This window comes from Sinocyclocheilus anshuiensis, unplaced genomic scaffold (genome assembly GCF_001515605.1).
Source record: "Sinocyclocheilus anshuiensis isolate Anshui unplaced genomic scaffold, SAMN03320099.WGS_v1.1 scaffold641, whole genome shotgun sequence".
Lineage (NCBI taxonomy): Eukaryota > Metazoa > Chordata > Actinopteri > Cypriniformes > Cyprinidae > Sinocyclocheilus > Sinocyclocheilus anshuiensis.
In genome coordinates, this window is record NW_015536503.1 from 876,691 (window position 1) to 896,723 (window position 20,033).

Genomic DNA, 20,033 nt, shown 5'->3' on the forward strand with positions numbered 1-20,033 from the left:
GTCCGTCCGTCCGTCCGTCCGTCCGTCCGTCCGTCCGTCCGTCCGTCCGTCCGTCCGTCCGTCCGTCCGTCCCTCCCTCCCTCCCTCCCTGAGATCATATCATCCAATCTGTCAAGCAGAACTCTTAATGTACCAGGAAAAAAACACCCATCTTTAGATGCACAGTCAGTTTTGTATGCTTCTGCTGGCTTTGAGTCACAGATCATAAAGTCAAATACTGAAATTCACTCACAACCAAGTCCTGTCACATTCACAGAGTGGAGCAGCAGTCAGCCGGTGTGCGGTCTAGTCGGATGTTTCATGTTCAATCTGTTTCCCAGTGATTTTATAGCAGAAGCTGATTAGGGTTGAAACAGCATTACGGCCCGTGATTGTATTGTTTTTTTTCTTGGGGTGGGGGGCAGCTGTGATGAGTGGAGTTCTGAGGTGGATCTCATCACGGACACATTATTGAATTACTGCAGTGGTGAGATGAGATTGGCCTGTGATTGGCTGAAATGGACTTGGAGGGTAATAACATATCAGTGGTGCTGTGGGTATTGACGGGGAGACAGTTTCTTGCTGTTGCTTTTCTGCTTCATGAAGTCAAACTTAGATTTTATGAGACCGGAAGTAAGCAAATATTACTTTGAAGGTGAAGAGGGAAAAAGGTAAAGGAGAGGACAGAGAACAAGGGTTTTGATGATGATGATGTCTGGATGAGTGGAACAGCGTTTTAAACACAATCGCGATCACTGGCTCTCTGATTCTAAATCAGTGGAGCTTGAGAGGGCAGCATAGACCCGTCTCAACTCCCATGTTCCTGTCCTCCAGTTACAATGAGACTCAACAGAGGTGGCCTATGGGGGAAAGAGATATATACAGAGAGAGCGATGGACAGACAACACAACTAGAAATGGCAAAACTCGGGGTTGGGTTATTTGTTGCATATTTCACACTGTTCACGCTTTATCTTGGGTTAGTAATAGTGTTGCTTTCGTCAATGAAAATTATGACTAAATATCGTCGTCAATGAACCTTTATCACGTGACGAAAACGAGACGAGACGCAACGTAAATGCTGGTCATGTGACGATGACTATAATTAAATGTATAATGCAATATTGTTGACGAATAAAAACGAGACTAAATGTGGTTTACAAAATAAAAACTATGCTAAAATGTCTCTTCATTTTCGTTGACCAAAACGACACGAAACTAAATGTTATAACGTTATTTCGTCTCGTTTAGTCACGTTATTATTATTATTTTGCAGTATTTCTAAAACTACAATTAAAACAGGCCGCCAAAAACAACACTAGTTATTAATTATCTGGCTAGTTCAGGTTTTGAGGTTTTAGGTTTTTTTTTATGTTTATGAGGTTAAGTGATTATCTGATTTTACAAACCATTTTAATAATTGCCTGTCTTTCTGCAGAAATGTCACCACCACGTAAATCTGCTATGGTTGTCTTTGAGTGCTTAAAATATTCTAACAAAAACCAAACAAAAACAGCTTAGGGTGTGTGCATTTTTTTTTAAATGTAAGACATTAAGGTTACACTTTATTTTAAGGTGTCCTTGTTACAGTGTAATTATACATTTAAGTACTGAGTAATATGAATTAACTACGTGTACTTACTATATGGTCAGGGTTAGGATTTGGGTTTGGCTTAGGGTTACTTGCTTGTAATTATGCATAATTAATTGTTATTACAATAGTAAATACATGTAACGTGTAAAAAGGACACCTTAAAATAAAGTGTCACCGACATTAATTTAGCAGTGATGCCATAAATTAATCAAGAGTGTCATTAAAGACATGAAAAAAAAAAAGCTGATTAATGAATACTGAAAATAAGGTATGTTTTGTGTTTCCACAAAAATATTGAGCATCACAACTGTTGTTGATAGTAATAAATGTTTCTTCAGCAGCAGATCAGCATATTAGAATGTTTTTTGAAGGATCATGTGACTGAAGTAATGACTACTGAAAATTCAGCTTTACCATTACAGGAATAAATTACATTTTAAAATACATATATTAAAATAGAAATCAGTTGTTTTAAATCAAAATATCAAAAATATCTTATCCTTCTTGAGGATAAGAGGCTTCTTTCAAAAACATAAAAAATCTTGTGGACTTTAAACTTATGAATGGTAGTTTATCTCTTCATCACTCCAGTTAATATGTTTGGTATTACTGTTTGACATTTTTGAAAACTATCTCCCCTAAAACACCAAAACTATACAAAGTGTGAATGTTTCTTAAGTTAGTGTAATTAATAAGTATTGTTTAATCAGTTACTGTATTGGTCATCAGTTGCTAAACAATTCGCTGTTACATCCTAGCATTGCATTGCAAAAGACGTTAACCAAGTGTTAAGCACAGTGTGAACGCCTTAAAGAGAGAGACAGAAAGGAAAATATTACTTATAATCATTATAATGCATTTAACCTTATTCTTCCCCTTGTTCGTTTATAATTATTACTTGTTCAGTAATAATATTTTTAATTTATTCCTTTTTATTTCAATTGAATTGATACTCATGATGAGAAGGAAAGAAACTGTGACAGGAGTTTATCGAAAGAGAGCCAGACAGGTGAAATAAGAGAGTGTGTGCTATTATGGGCATGAGTGTGTGGTTGGAAGTGGAGGGGTTGACTTTATTTTCTCTTTTGTAATGAAGTCAAATGAAGCAGTAGTGATGGCTCAGTAATCAGGGCTGTTTTAAAAAAAAAAAAACAGGTTGTTTTGCTCTAAGTGCAATGATTCAGAGCTTGTTAAAAATTAATGTATAAAAGCATCTTATCCGAAGCGAGGGGAATTGCCCACCATGACACAATTAATCATTTATCCAACTCTGTTTTCACAATTATGTATTCATTCATTCATTTGTTTAATTGTCATCTTGATGCATTGTCAACATACTGAGCTAGTGGTCTCGGCTCTCTCCTGGCCAGAAATATTGGAATATTGTCCCCTCAAATGAGTTTTAATAATAGAGGAGCCTCATCAGAAGCCTATCAGACATGAAGACATGGCAGAGGAATTATAACCAGGCCGACTTGGAAGTCATGAATTATTGAAAATTGGCCTGTTCTTTTTCAAGTTGGAGGTTTCTGCCTGACAGCACTGATTGGCCACACATGCACACACCTGTCAATCTTCATTCTGTTTTGTTAGGAGAAACCTGGCAGCTGCTATGGGTTTGTGCTGTGTAGTTTGTCTGTCTCTGGCAGCTCAACTGATAACTAACCCATGGAGATCAAACCAGAGCACTGTACAAACAGAGAACGGGCTGTGCCTTGTGTTTATGTGTATTTTCAAGTATGTGTTTATGTTGTTGAAAGGACTTGCTAGATAAAAAAAAGTATTTGGACACCTGAGCCAAACTTAAAAGTGAATGAGTGTCATTGCGTTATTTAACAAAATATCAAAGCACTTTGCTATTATTTTAAAGGAAAATAGCACAAGCACACTTCTCAAGAAATGCATTAGGTTTTGTTATTAATTATTTATTATTTAATGATTAATTATTTTTTGAAACAATGATTCAATAAAAATAATTATAATACATATATTATTGTTGTTGTTGTCGTTGTTGTTATAACAATAAAGTACAAATTTTTTTTACAATAAAGTTCCAAATCCAACAACACTAATCCAATAGTAATCAAACGGTGCATCATTTAAAAAAAAATAGTAATAATTAAATTATTAAATTAAATGATAATATTATAAAATATTATTATTATTATTGCTGTTGTTGTTGTTATTGTTGTAATAATAAAATACTAAGTTTGACAATAAAATTTCCAAATCCAAAAACATCAATCCAATAGTAAACAAACAGTGCATCTATTTTAATAATAATAATAATAATAATAATAATAATAATAATAATTAATTCTAAAACAAATAAGTATTGTAAAACTATATATGCACTGTCCAAAATAATACTAAATAATAATAATAATCTTAATTATTGTTGTTGTTGTTGTTATTTTAAACAATAGATAGACTATACACACACAATATACAAAAAAATACAATTATGTAAAACTAATTATTTTAAAACAATATATGCACTGTTCAAAATTAATAAAATAAAAAATGGTATTTAACAACAACTATAAAAATTCTTGTTGTTGTTGTTGTTGTTATTATTACATTGTTTTATCTTAACATTTATTTTTATACACTGTTTAAAATTCAATTCGGTGTGAACTTGAGAAACGCTGACTACCTACATTCACGATAAAAATTACTTTGGTACTAGTAAGCAACTGCAAAACCGGCTAATATAAACTAAGGAACTGGATTGTAGCTTAATTCATCTGCCGATGCCACTTGATTTGATATTTTGCATCTAATGCAGTGACATTCATACATGCCTCTATTTCACTTAAGAGTTCAAATACTTTGGAGCCACTGCATATTTGTCTTTGAAGGTTTTCATGAGACTACGAGTGTTATTTCTGTGTTGCACGTTAACTGGTCTGCCACAGTACGGTGTCATACTGCAGTGGGATTGATTTTGTTGTTGTCTATAGCAGACATGCATAGTAGCTGGATCAGAGTTGATAGTTTGGTTTAAACAACCAGTGTGCCTCCAATATTGACATTCACTGTAAATAAGTGATCACCAGTCTGTTGCTGATGTTTCTGTCACACACACACACACACACACACACACACACACACACACACTAGCGCAGGTTTTTCAGCCTGATTGCATGACCTCTCACATTGACATGCATTTATTTCTTTCACATACACACAGACACACGCACGGATTGAGCCACTGGGACGGCTGGTGTTAGCGAAGACACTACACGTTTCTCGGCTGTAGATCCAGGCAGGGACGGAGAACATCTCACATCAAACTATTTCTAATCAAACCCACGAAAGTGTAGCTAATGCAATTTCACTAAGTCATTGGCTGGCTTGATTACATGGGGGCTGACATGAGTGGGAGGTGTGCGTGCATGCGCAGTCACACACTTTTCACTCATCAAGACTGACTTACACAATATGTGCACTTTCTTGTAAGTCGCTCTGGTTAGAGAGCATCTGTCAAGAATAGAAATGTAAATTTGATGTAAAGGCGCATACGCACCCTCACTCCAATCCTAGATTAGCGGCATTCACGGGGCCAGGCTATAACACCTCTCATACGCACTTGCACGATCTTATACACACATAGATTATAAAAGGAAACACACTTCAGCATAATAATAAACCGCCAACAAATGTGGAGGCACATAATAATAAACTGGACCAGCTAACTTGTCGCCATTTGTTCACATTTGTTTATTTTTTGACTGGTAAAATATTGAAATAACATGTTAAACTGTTGTGAATGATTGTTTAGATTTAACATAGCAGATGTTGGCCTGTTGCTTTTCCAATCAAAGTCTGTTGTGTTGACAACATTTTAATGGACCTTCATTAATATGTACTGGAAGGATCTGAATAATGATTAATTATTACTGAATAATTACAAGCCAGGCTGGCAACTGATGACATTTCCTCCTCTGTCTTTGCCATTAAATAACACTGCACAATCTGGATTTGTAACTCTTTGACCTGCTGGCTATCACAGCTTTTATTTATGTGTTTTCAATTAGTGCTCAACTGTTTGGGGTTTTTTAATGGCTCATACTGATATCTAGAGGGCAAGGTGGTATATGATACAATTTAATGATAACAAATGAAAGACACAAAATTGTACAAATTAAATGAGCATTGTTTTACACAATATTTACTCAAATTTAATTAAAATATTTAAAAACACTAAGCAGAGTTTTTCTTTCAGCTGATGCAATCTTTTATTTTTTAGCAATATTTTTATATATTTTCATGAAACATTTTCTTTAATATTATTATTATTACTACTACCACTACTACCCCTACCTTATTATATTATTATACAATTATTTTATTATTATTTTTTTCATTACAAATAATACTCTTACATTTTTTATTTTAAAATAATAACTGGAAATATTACAGCTATATTGTAACTTTTGACAACTATAAACTTCAAGGACTTCTGGTGGAAAACTATGGCATATGCTGCAAAACATTTTGTTTATAATTTAAAACCGATTCATTCTCACAATTTTTTTGGGACAAATGCTCTCACTATTTTCAGTTGATTTCTACCTATTTCCTCCCTTAAATTGTTGAACTTATGCATTTTTATCATACGACTGTTGTTGTAACAGTTCTGTCCTCTGTCTCTCTCACTGTGTTTTTCTCTCCCCTCGTCACTTGTCTATAGGTCAGAGTCAGTGTGTTGTGCGGTTGCAGCTGTGTTTTCTTGTTAGGGCCCGAGCACCGATGGTGTGAGGACCCTGTTGGAATTGCTCCGTTTCTTATTATTCTTCTCCTTCTCCAAAGTGAATCGCATTTTTGAGGGCCTAAACATGCTCGAAAACTCACAAAACTTTGCACACGCGTCAGAACTGGCGAAAATTTACATCTGATATGGGTTTCAGAAGTGGGTGTGGCAAAATGGCTCGATAGCGCCACCTGTAAAATTTCAACGGAGTGCGCCTCGAGCTACGGTTTACGTACATGTACGAAAATCGGTACACATGTGTAACACACCATTACCTACAAAAAAGTATCTTGGAACAAAATCCAAAACCCAACAGGAAGTACGTTATTTTGAATTTCCTGCACGATTTTTGTGCAGTTTTTGCCATTTAAATTACTTGTTTCACAGTAACTTAAACATGCAATATCTGATCTGCCCTAAACTTCAGATGTTTGATAAGAGTCCTGGCCTGAAAACATGTAAATGCCAATATTCAGTTATAATCATAGCGCCACCTACTGGCAACAGGAAATGACTTGTTTTACACTAACTTAAACATGCAATGTCCGATCTGCCCCAAACTTCACGTTTGATAAGAGTCCTGGCCAGAACACATATTAACGCCAATATTCAATAATAATCATAGCCCCACCTGCTGGCAACAGGAAATGACTTTGTTTAAACTAACTTAAACATGCAATGTCCAATCTGCACCAAACATCACGTTTCGTAAGAATACTGGCCTGAAGACATCTACATGTCAGTGTTCAGTAATAATTATAGCGCCACCTGTTGGCAACAAGATAGGCCATGCTTTACACTAACTCAAACATACCATGTTCAATCTGCACCAGACTTCACATGTTTCATAAAAGTGCTAGCCTGAAGACATCTACATGCCAACATCCAGTTATAATCATAGCGCCACCAGCTGGCAGCAGGAAGTTTGGCACATATAAATGACTTTGACATATTCCTCCTATATTTACCACTTATTGCATATTGCCCACTGATTGCTGTTTTCCTAAAGCCACCGGGTGGCGGTGAGCCCGGGTGCGAGGGCCCGTTCATCGCTGCTTGCAGCTTTAATTTTGCTGTTGTAATTGAGTCTTAATTGGATTAGCGGGAGAGAGATTGGATATATTGAGAGTAAAAGAGAAACAGGAAGCTAAGGAAGACAAAGATAAGTTCCCTTTCCAGAGCAACAACTTTGAAAAGCAGAGCTACAACCAGAAAGCTTTTAGAGAGGATAAAGAATCCTCTTGTCTTTTTAATGAGAAAAAGGGGTGGAAATGAAATAAGAGCAAGGGAGCTTTTCATCAAAACGTGTTCCATGAAGAATCTCAGGAAGGTGGAAATGACAAGAACAGCAGCGGGAGGTGCGTTTGAATGCTGGACAGGTGCGCTGCAGGGTTTTTAGTGCAGTGAAAGGTGAACCCATTTCTCATTTGAAGCATGTCTTGTCTCTCAAAACAATGAACACAGGATGACTGATTCCAGCTTTGCAATTAAACCCACACCAGTGGGTCTGAGATCACAACGTTGGAGACAAATCATACAAGCACACTCTTTTGCTTCACTTGTAATTCCACAGCAGTCCAAATCCATCACACACGTGCTTTATGTGCGTCTGGCATTAATATTTGTGTTCCTGGGCCTGGACTCATTTCCCATCCCTTGGGCAAGAAATCTCATGTAACAACTGACTGATAAAAGAAATTAAAGTGATTCTCCACTGAGGACTTGTGTGTGTGTGTGAGTGCGTGTGATGTGCACATAAGTGTCTCAGATGTGTGTGTGTTTCCTGCATGGTGTTTGTCAGGATAGCAGTGCCCAGGCTTAGTGCTACGTAGTTGCAGCAGTCTCTCCAGTGGCAATCTCAAAGGGCTGTGAAATTTTAATGAATAACATTGTCACAGTGCGAGAGAAATGCCAGTAGGCTGACGCCTTGGCATTTCTATTCACCGACCCATGAGGCCACGCACACACCTTCTGTCCACCCAGGAATGTTCTTATTGATGGCAGACTTGATTCTCTTGCAGTCAATTATATTGATTACTTGTGGATGAGTGGAGCTAATAAGGATTGGAGCTCACTTCATTTTTTTGGGCCCTGCCTCATCATGAGAGAGTTACACAGCCATGATTTTCTTATTAACCCTGTTAGCGCAGGACTACGCACATACACAGAGGGGCAAATAGGAGAGAGAGGAGGGGGAGTCTTGTATCTCTGGCTTGTGGTAAATTGCAATGATTTGACAAAATTACTTTTTTGATGGTTGACCACAATATTTTATTCTTTGCTTTGCTTTGTTTTTTGTTTTGAATTTTTTTTTTTTTTGCTTTTTTTTTTTTTGCTTTGCTTAGCTTTTGTTTATACTATTGTTTTGTGCGTTGCTTTCTGTTTTGTTTTGCTTTTTTCTTTTTGTTTTGTGCTTTGCTTTTGCTTTTTGGCTTTTTTTTTTCTTTTTGTTTTGTGCTTTGTTTTTTGTTTAGTTTTTGTTTTTTTGTGCTTCGCTTTTGCTTTTTTGCTTTTTTCCCCCTTTTTGTTTAATTTTTTGTTTTGTTTAGTTTTTTGCTTTGCTTTGCTTTGCTTTCTGGCATTTAGCAGTCCAATATTTTTGTGTAATGACTGCTAAACTGTATTTTATCATCGTCCATGGAAACCATAAGTGTGCTGCTCCTTAGACCAATGTGATGCGTTTCACTTTTTCTTTTAGCGTTTTGAGCCATGAGCACTGTTTTAAAGGCACAGTTTCAACTTTAATGAAGTTTAATTTCTAAAAAATATTTCTCAAAACACCTGCATTCTGTTGTATTTTATCACTCTGTGTAGCGGAATGCAAGAGTCATCCCATGTAAAGCATCCCATGTAAAGGGTCCATATAAAAACATAGTATTTTGGAAGAAAATCTGTTTAAATGTTTCTTCCTGTGTCTTTCTATCCAGGTGGAGCTGATGATAACCTGATTGAGGGAGGAGAGACTAAGTTCCTGTGTAAACCAGGAGCCAGAAACATTACGGTCATCTTTCAGCCATTGCTTAGGTAGGTCCTGTTCACAAATACATGTAAGCTGAACATGCTTTATAAAGCTGCATTTCAGCAAGCTGTTTAAACTCTCCCCTGCTTCATGCCGGCAGCCATTACCGCATCGTTTCCGAGCCCCTACCATTGATTTTGATTTGTTCTGACGGTATCAACTGGAGCGTTCCGTTTAGAACCGCTCTGCTTTAGGTCCTGTTCACAAATGCACGTGTCAGCCGAACATGCTTTATAAAGCTGCATTTCAGCAAACTGTTTAAACTCTCCCCTGCTTAATCTGTCTCCTCGGCCATAGCATGTGATCATTTTTTTCCCCTTCCTTTCATATTTTTCATGGCCGGCAGCCATTACCACGTCATTACCGAGCCCCTGCCATTGATTTTGATTTGTTCTGACGGTATCAATTGGAGTGTTCCGTTTAGAACCGCTCCGCATTCAGTTTTCCTTTCAATCTCCTAATCTATTGGATCATCGGTCCAGCCCACTAATGCCTTGTCATATTACCGCTCTAATACAGAGACATATCCCAAGCATGGTCGTCCTGCCCACAATGTGACCGGACTTCCCGATACTCCTATTGCTCGCAATTACATCCGTGCCACAGTGCATTGATTTTCCATTGTTGTTTTTTTCCCCAGACATGGTCACTGTCACTGTCAGATGGCTTGATGCTATTTTGTCCTGGATGTAACACCCTTCTCAAACGCTCTTTTAAAAGACCTGTTGGTGTTAATGCAAGCTGTTGATGTAGCTCGCATTGCTATACCACATATGAATAGAAAGCAGATTTTCTGTCAAATTATATTATTCTACACAATTCAACCCATGGCAAGTCAAGCAACACTATTATAGTAGCATTTAAACCTTTAACCCTAATTAGTATTTAACCCTATATTAATAATAAGCTTAAGAATGTGACTTGAACAAGAATAATGTCTTAAATCGTGTGGCTTGTTTAGAAGAGGTGTGTGAATGGGTTTCTAAGTGTTTAAAGCAGTGGTTCTCAACCTTTTTTTCCACCGGGCCGCACTATGGTCCAAGTGCAAGTCTTGCGGGCTGCACGCATATCATTTACATATTACGTCAGCAATACAAACCAACCTGATTTATAATATTATAGCCTAAATATTATGATATCTAATCGATTACATTCATTGAAATAAATAAATAATTCTACTCCCCATAAATAACACCCAATTTTGTGAAATTCGGCTCGAAAGGAGTAACGGCACAATCATAGGCGGAGTTTCACTTTTATGCGTGGGGGGGCACCCACTGGCAGACGAGCCACGAGCACTTTTTTATATGTTCTACATTTCATGTATTTATGTAACACATATTCTACATTAAAAAAATAATTTAGAATGAACAATAACTGCTGTACAAAGAGTAAAAAAAAGAAAGAAAAGAAAAAAAACCATAGGCCTACCTAATGCAGAAAAGCCGCCTCTTTTTCCGAATTGCGCAGATGACCACTATCTTTCTTTCATCTCTTCTGATAAATTTTCAGTCAAATCGTTTTCTGTGTGCTAGATCAGAGCTAGAGCCCTGCATTTCAGCCCGGGCCCGATGGGCCACAACTTTTTTACGCCCCCTCGGGCCTTGCTTCGGGCCAATTTTCACGTCATAGTTCAGACGCGGGCCGGGCATCGGGACTGTTTTAGGCTTCTCCTTATTTTATATTTTAGATATCACAGATCGCGCTGGCGTCTCTATGTCCTGCAAAGCGCGCTTCAGCTTCCACTCTCTGCGCAAACTATTGGATACAGCGCACATTTATCTAGGTTTAACGTTTAAACATTGTTATATGCTTGAACTGTTTTATATCTATAGATTTTATTTTAGTCAAGTCGTGATGATTTGAGAAGGCTAAATTGATCAAACATATGCTCACTGTCTGCCGCTGGCCACTTGGTCGTTACTTTAAATGCGTAACGTTAATTAGGCTATGTGCGTACTGCTCATGTCTGAAAATAATATATGAAAAACAAAATTATTTTACATAAAAACATTAGGCTATAGCTTAAATTTATTTAGTACATTTTTAAATTAATGTAAAAACTAAAATGAATTGTAAAACTGAAAGTATTTTTTTTAATTGTGTTCAGCACGGTGGGCCGCATTTGAATTTGTGACGGGCCGTGGGTTGAGAACCACTGGTTTAAAGTGTTCGAGTGTTAAAGTGTTAAAGTGTAGCAACTGCATAGAATTGTGGCGGTGAGTTTTGCACAGGTATCAATCACATATTCTTGAGAAAAATTAATTTGCTAGCAGAGGTTTAGCTCTGATCATCATTGTTAATCTGAGCACAAAAGTGTCTAATTTGTCAGTTTTGTCATAATGGTACCAAATCACTGCTTGTTGTATTTTCAGCTCGACTGCTTCTCAGGTCTGTCCTCATTATTTTACGTATCAGTCACCACAATAGTGATGAACTTATGTTGAGTTTACCAAACTTTCCTAGCAACAAGTGCATAATATCCCCATTTAGTCCATTACAAAACTTATATTTCAGGATATGAATGCGTCAACTCTGTTGCCAACAGTCATTTGGGGAAAATACATCTTTTGGCCTGCTGTGATTCTGGCTCGATCGCGAACATTGCGCCCACTATGAGGAGGCGGCACCTGCTGCACACTGATGTATTCTAGCCGTGTTCATTAATCTAAATGAGCTGCTCTCAGTGGTCATCTGAGCAGTGCGACAGCAGCAGGGGATGGGCAGAGGGCGTGTCAGACAGCTGTCCGTCTGAGATGAATGGCAGGCGGATCATCGCTCCGACAGTATGAACAGCTCATCTGGTCCCTGCTGAGGTGACGGACCGAACAAATGAATGCATGAATAAACGAGTGACTGCTCTCCACCTTTTGCTTGCCGCCACATAATGGCTGCTATCAGTCATAGTCCTCTGCGAGGAGCCTGATGTGTGGCCGCCCGTCCTTGGCTGCATTCGGTGTGCTTAATGCTTTGCTGCACTGATACACATTCAAACCTATGAGGACTGTCATTTCTGGAGAAAGGTCCATCTTTGCTTTTGGATGTAGTTTCAGACAGTTTTTTTGTGTGTCTGTATATCGCATCTGATTAATCAGTTATTGTCAGAATCATATTTTTTAGCTTTTGATTTATTTTAGTCTAAAAGATATTTTATTATTTAATTTAATATTTCAGATATTTAATTATTTAACTGAAATGACATGTTTTGGTTGATGGAAGTAGCATTTTAATTTACAATATGTAAAATGAGGAACATTTGGACTAAAACAGGAAAACAGACTAGACTTTAACTTTTTTGTACTTTTTGAAAATTGTAAACGTATTATGATACATATTTTGCACTCTTATTTTTCTCATCATAATTTCTTCAGCAGTGTTTAAGACAGAGTTATTATTAACTAAAACTAAAACGGAAACTAAAATTAAAACCATAAAAAATTGTTACTTGAAATTAAATAAATGAAATGAAATAAAATATGTTGCCAAGGAAACATTTCTCATTTTAATTCAGTTTAACTATGTACTACACAATAAAATTATTAAAACTTTAACTAAAATGAAAAAGGAAACTAAAAAATTATTCAGAATATTAGTAAAAACTATAAGAATTACACTGTTGTAAGAAAATATGTAATTTAATTTAGTAAAACGTGTAAAAAAATATATTGTAAGCATATTTTGCACACCAAACATTTGAACCTTTTTTATACATTTTTGAAAAATATAAACATATATTATTAAAAAAAAAATCTGTCATTTTTTCCCACATAATTTCTTCAGCAGTATTTAAAAGACCAAACTTTTTAATGTTTTTATAGATTTTTTAAAACATGTATGAACATTATAAATATATTATAAACATTAAACAGTATTTTTAGCATATATTTATCAGCATATATTTAGGATATTTTTATATAGTTTTGTCATAAGTGTTTAATTAAAATTGTGGTATGATAATTTAATGATGAGTCATTTCTGGTGCATTTTTGTTATTATTGACAATCATAATCAATGTCTTTTCTGTGTCATTGTGTCAAAGTCAGCAGACAGAGAAATATATGTCAAATTGACAAAAATCATATAAATGAAATATGTGCAATTTATATGTTGCTTAATTAATTTTGTCAGAATGCACAGCTGCTTTCGAATATACCTAAGCTGTAATTACAGAGGCTAACTGGACCCCTAACTGACCCCTTTATTAAACTCTATGCACCAATCGAAGTCGAACTGTACTCCTGATGCAGGAGTTTGTTTTATCAGTGACCGAGAAGAACCTAAACTTACGCCGCGATCAATACAGGCTCTTAATGTTACTGCCAATCAATTCACCATGCAATTTGTGATCGATAGTCTCTGTGGAAGAGGCTGACGTTGAAGATCTTAGAGGTGTGGACTTGATGCTTTTTTGATTGATGCTGGGCAGGAGCAGCCCAAGGAGATCGATAATCCCTTTGGGGAGCTTCACACGTCTCCAGACCCGCTCACTGTATGTTAATATATGGGCTCCGCTTGCACTGTACAGCGAAAGTGCGAAAACACTTTGCCGAGTATCAAATCTCTCCTGATTGATCAATACGGTTGCTCCATAAAGACCGCTTGTGTACGTGTCTGTGTGTGTTTGTGTACGTTTCCGTTGCTTTCAACTACTTGAATCAGTTTGAAAGTACTCGCAGTGTTTTATGTTAGTCTGTTAGCTGGTGTGTTTTTGAGTGACTGTCTGCCTCACTCACTCATATGTGGGTTTTTATGTTTATGTGGATGTTTGGCTATGCGTGTGAATTGGAGACATGCTTACTACAGCGAGAGGGGAGATGGAACAGATAGGAGGTAATTTAGTTTGACTTGTGGGGCCTCACACTGACATTTAGTGGTATTTAAATCCTCCTGCCCTGACTGAGGTTGGCATTTTGAAAAGGGGGCACGCTCGGCTTGCCATAATCTCTCCCCTTGTATGCATCCACACTCAGAGGTGATTAGGCCTGGCAGGGCCCGGAGTCTGTGAGATCACACCCCGGTCAGAGAGCAGATGTTAGGGCCGACGGGCTGGGGTGGGCGGAAGGAGCCGGAACGAGGTATTGGTAGTTGAAATGAAAGTGACATTTGAGAAGTTAAGAAAAACATTGCTTGTTAGTTTGATGTGTGTTTGTGTGTCAACATGAATTGGCATTTGAAATCAATATTTGATATTTCAATAATGTGACATAAAGAGAATATTCATGAATATACAAATCTATCATTTAAATTAAATTAAAATATACAGTACTGTTCAAAAGTCGAAATGTTTTTGAATGAAGTCTCTTATGCTCACCAAGGCTTCATTTAATCAAAATACAGTAAAAAAAAAACAAAACCGTAATATTGTGAAATATTTTTACAATTTAAAATAACAGTTTTATATTTTAATGCATTTTAAAGTCACATGATCCTTCAGATGTATTAATATGCTGATTTGGTGCTTCAAAAGTTCAGAATAACAATTTATTTGAAATTTTGTAAAATATTTTGTAATGATGTAAAAGTCTTTACTGTCACATTTAATGCATCCTTGCTAAATTAAAGTGTAACAAGAATTATTACCAAACACAAACATTATTATTGTTATTGATCATTAATAAAAAAAAATTATTTTTAAAGAAAACTTTACACAAACTATATAACAGCTTTATAAGGGTAAAAATTATGTTTGGTATGTTTTTTCTTCCTCTGCCCTGTATTTCTCTCAGTTTTTTGCTCTCAGTTTAACAGTTTATCAGTTTCACACTTAGATACAATTGTAGGTCATTGTAAACTCAAACATTTTGTCCCTGTTGTAGCACTTTTATTTTAGTTTGACATATTTTTTTCCCCATCCCTTCTTTTTGATCTCTCTCTTGCTCTCGTTTACACAAGGTATCAATTTCTTCAAAGGGATGGGAAAAAGCAATTCTGCAGATCACAGAGGAGGCTATTTGAGAAGTGTCAAAACTTTTAGAGTTCTTGATGGCTGTGTCCAATTTCATGGACAGTTTTGTACTTTTTTTCCACTGGTGGCATAGCGTTAAACACATTTTCTCCATTATTGTAACAGTTTGACTGTTTGTGACCACAGATAAAACACAATTCTGCTTTTCTATACGTTTTACAATAGTCTAAAAATATACTTGTAGTCTAGGTAGCTAGGTAGCTGGTAGGAGAAGACCTGAAGCAGGAAGTTTAAAAAAGGTGGGTTACAGTGATGTGATTGGACCATGTCAAAACATCTCCCTTGATGTCTATTGTCTTATGTTGGGAGAAGATGGTGGTAGTTCATCATAAGTTGACAATGTAATCTCATGACTGATTCTTGTATGGAACCTAAATCCACTTTTATACTGTTATTTTAGTTGTTTATACACAGCAAAAATGCATTTTCTTACTACTTTTTTGTTTTGTTATCAAGTAAAAATATCTAAACATTAAAACAAAATACATTTACTTCAACCAAAAAACAGGTAATTATGTATTTTCATAGAATACATCTTGAATTAAGTTCATTTTTCCTATTCCGACAGGCAAATTTTACTGAACTTCATATATTTTTATGCAAAACCATCATTAAAGTTTATTGACCCTATTCACATGATAAGTGACTCGTTGTAACCCACATGGAAGGACAAATATCATGCGCCAGCCAAGCAACTGCCATTGAGATGAATGGAAACACTATCAGATATCTTTTTCCAGGTATCCATCCTTTCATTCATCTACTCTTTCATCCATCCAGTCACGTCTGGGCATTATCTGGTCACGTCTTGCCCCGCACAAGATAGGCAGACTGCCATGATGATAGGACAGTGCAGAAACAAAGAGCCACGATAAGAGAAAGTCTTTCCTGTTCTTCTACTGTCAGCACATATTAGGACCAAGTGTCAGTAAAGGATCTCTGTGATAGTTTTAGGATATCTCTGCTGCTAATATGATAAGCACACCCTAGAGCCACTGTCATTCCGATTGGCTCGTGATGACGGAAAGCTTTCCGCCTGTGAAACTTTGCAAATGACATTTTCACATTGTTAAACATCTTTTTAAAAGTCATTATCACCTTACAAAGAACATGTCAGTTGTGTGTAGGAGGCTAGCTTTCCGTGGACCATCTGGCAGACATTTCCTGAAGAAAAAGTCAAACTTTAGTGTTATATAAACAAACTGTGCAAAAGCACACTGCCATTAGCCAGAATGGCCTCGCATGTCTCTAAATGACTCAATATGTCTGTTGACAGAGTCAGTTCTGCTCAGTTTCTGGTCCGTACAAATGTGTTTCACTCAGTTTTACTGGAGCATGAGGAAGTTCTGGTCACTTTTATCACATGTCCACACATTGCAGATTTTCTTAATATCTTAATATATCTCCATTTAGCAATTCATATTTATTGTTAAATAATTATTGTTTAGCCATCTTTATTTTTCTTACCCCACTGGCAATTTCCTTTCTTGTTTTAAGCATAAGTATAACATAATTTAGAATCTTTACAATGTAACAATAAAGGTACTAAAACAAATTTTGCAAGACAATATGCATAAAATAATTGTGAATTGTGAATTAAATGTTTAAATAAAATTTTGTTTGTTTGTTTATTTATTAACTTTTTCTTACCACATTCGCCATTTCCTTTTTCCTTTTAGGCATAAATATAATCTAGAACTTTTGAACTGCAACAACAAATGTAACTAAACAAATATAGCAAGATACGAATAAAATATTGCAAATTGTAAAGTAAAGTAAATAATTAAATTAATTGATTAAATGTAATTTATTTATTTAGCCATTTATTTATTTTATTTTTTTATTACCTCATTGGCAATTTCTTTTCTCTTTTTAAGCATAAATAAAACACATTTTAGAACACATTTTAAAACTAAAATATAACTTTATTATTATTATTATTTTTAATAGAATCTTGAGTATTCATTCAGTTTCCACAGGCCTCAGTACCATCGTACTTGTCTGTATCAGTCAAAAGCAGTATCATTTTACCACCTGTAGCGTGATTGGTTATGTCATAACCAGTTTTGTTGTGGCTTCTCATTCAGGTGTAGAGTCTAAATGCTGTATTTATGTATCTGAAATGACAGAAGACACTGAACACCAGCATCACTTGCAATTATCAATGTGTTCTGTTTGGAGAGGGCTGGAGAGGGTTTGTTTACCTGGCTTTCTGGCCCAATTGGGGCTTTTGTCATGCTGTAATAATCTTCTGTCAGTTGCTTTCGTTGTGCAACGAGCATTTTTCACACAGATGTCTTTCTGCAACCTCTCTGTCACTTTTCCTTCCCTCTGTGTTGACAGAGATTAGGGGTGAGCCATCGATCCAACGCTAGTATGTTCACCTTGCAGTGTCTCCAGCTGATTTGGTGTCCTCTCACAACGGAAAGGACAAACGGTGCCCGCACATTTACTTTAGACAGACCACCACAGTTTCAAAATAAGAGCTAGAACTATTTTAGGGTTACTTTCCAGGTATTTAGAACCCTATTAAAATCTGTTCATTAGTTGCTGGTTTTGCTGGGGGCTGTTGCTCCTGGCTAGATCATATTGGGATTTAAAGTCGACATGAAATCAAAATGAATTGCATAAAAATCCTAATATTTTTGAAAATCCTCATATTTTGTTTATTCTAATTTTTCAGTTAAAATATCTAAAATAAAGCAATAACTAAATAAATCTAAAATAAAAAACTGTAATAAATTTAGTCAATTTTAAGTGTTTTGTAATTTAAGTAATTTATTTATTTATTAATTATTTTTTATTTATTATTTTATTTTCTTTATTTTCTTTCTTTACAAATTTTTAATCTTTTTTTTTTTTAGAAAGCAAGTTAAAATTACTACTTACAAAAAAAAAGTCATTATTTTTTGCAGTGTGGTCTATTTGTGGTCTATTATATATAAAACAAATATTTGACTTCATAATCTTTCATCAAAATGTAATAACTTCCTTCGCCTTTGAAACGACTTTCTTTTCATCAAGCCCTCTTTGTTTTTCAGCTTTTTGCCTTCAAATAAATGTCATGTAGGGACCACTTTTTACAATCGAATCAATTCCCAGTGGATAAAACCAATACAATTTTCTTATTAAATAGCCATTTTTACTACTTAAGATTATAGTAAAATGGGTTGCCAACACCATTCACCCAGTTTTACATGTTATATTTAGACCCTTGTCCTAATTTGGTGACAAACAAGTGTATGCCTCACGTTCCTACTTTAGCACCCTGTCCTTTTGTTTAAATCCAGCCTACATTAGAATTCAGCGTGAGCATCACAGTCAGCGTGCCAGTCTTAAGAGCGTCCGCAGCTGAGCCTTTTCTTTGTCTTTTTTTAATCTTTTCTCATATATCCAGGGATTTTCTTGAGTAAATCACCCCTCTCATATGTGCACAAACACTATGAGGCATAGATGTGAATATTGCACTGCATTATACATCACAGAGAAACAGAATAGTGAAGAGGAAGATTGTGTGTTTTTCTGTGGTAAAGGTTAGAAAACAGGCAGAGGTAGCAGCACAGCTATTTGTATTGCATGGCAGTGACGGACATCCACGCTCTTATGAAGGGAGGGGGAGAATTGCTGCTGTGCTATCTTTCCCCCCCTCTTGTTTCTCTCATCTATGGCATGGCTTTATCTTGCAGATGCCCTTTATCTCTTTATCCTCTCTGCTGTGCTCTATGCATAAGTAAATACTAAAGAGCTGAGTATCGAACAAAAGAGTCGCCGTGAAAAAGTGCCACTTCAGCAAGTTGCCCCTGTGTCTCACTAACTTTGGAATTTAATAAAGCCACAGGTCTGCCTGAGATTGTGGTGGAGATTTGACGGACCAGTGGGGGTCTAAGCCTTGTCTTTTCACATAGAAAACTTTCAAAGTTTAACTTTTTGAGTTAAACGTCAATGTATATTCCCATTGCTGACATTTAATGAGGGTAATGCTGAGTGAATTTGCATATTCTGTCACACCCACCCAAAGGCATATCGGCAGCTTTGGCTCTCAAATACTCAGTGCATTATGGGGAATTGAGTTTTGGCATGTTTTTCTCACAGAACGGGGATATGTTTTTTATTTTTTTTATTTGTCTCTCTTATTTTATTCCTCCAAAGTGGTTAAACTTGGCTGTGTTCAGAATAGCATACTTCCATGCTACTCTTTTTGCAGTACAGTATATACACTTCATAATATGAACACTACTGTTCAAAATACTGTTTTAATAAATTAATACTTTTATTCAGCAAAGATGCATTTATTGATCAAAAGTGACAGTAGACGCATTTCCGTTACCCTTCAAATTGCGCAAATTGCGAATTGAAAATACGCCTAATGGAAACGCATCAATTTCGCAAAAACGTCCATATATCGCAAAAAAGTTTTTATGCTCGCATGAGGTGGTTTTTCAGGCAATGCGAAAAAGGAATAATTCGCAAAACTGCAATGGAAACGGTTTATTCGCATTTACAGGTCACATGGCGTATGTAAAAAGTCATATGATCATTCTTCAATGTACTATAACCTCCAAGAAACACATCATACGTGGCCTCTCTCCAGTATAAGGGGCTTTCCTTGCCATTAATGCTTAGACAATTTACACTGCAGACGTCTGCGGTGCAGTGTGGCTCTGATACAGCCACTGAAGCTGATTACGGCCACTCAATGCTTGTGTTTATGTTTTTATACA

The 20,033-nt window shown here is 36.1% G+C and overlaps 1 protein-coding gene across 1 annotated transcript in view; it reads left to right on the plus strand.

The window, feature by feature from the left end:
- LOC107690838 (exocyst complex component 4-like) overlaps window positions 1–20,033 on the plus strand; it is a 126,440-nt gene that overhangs the window by 38,536 nt on the left and 67,871 nt on the right. Inside the window, exon 10 of the mRNA XM_016489262.1 lies at window positions 9,256–9,352. Coding sequence (XP_016344748.1) covers window positions 9,256–9,352 — 97 coding nt within the window. The remainder of the gene's footprint in view (window positions 1–9,255; window positions 9,353–20,033) is intronic.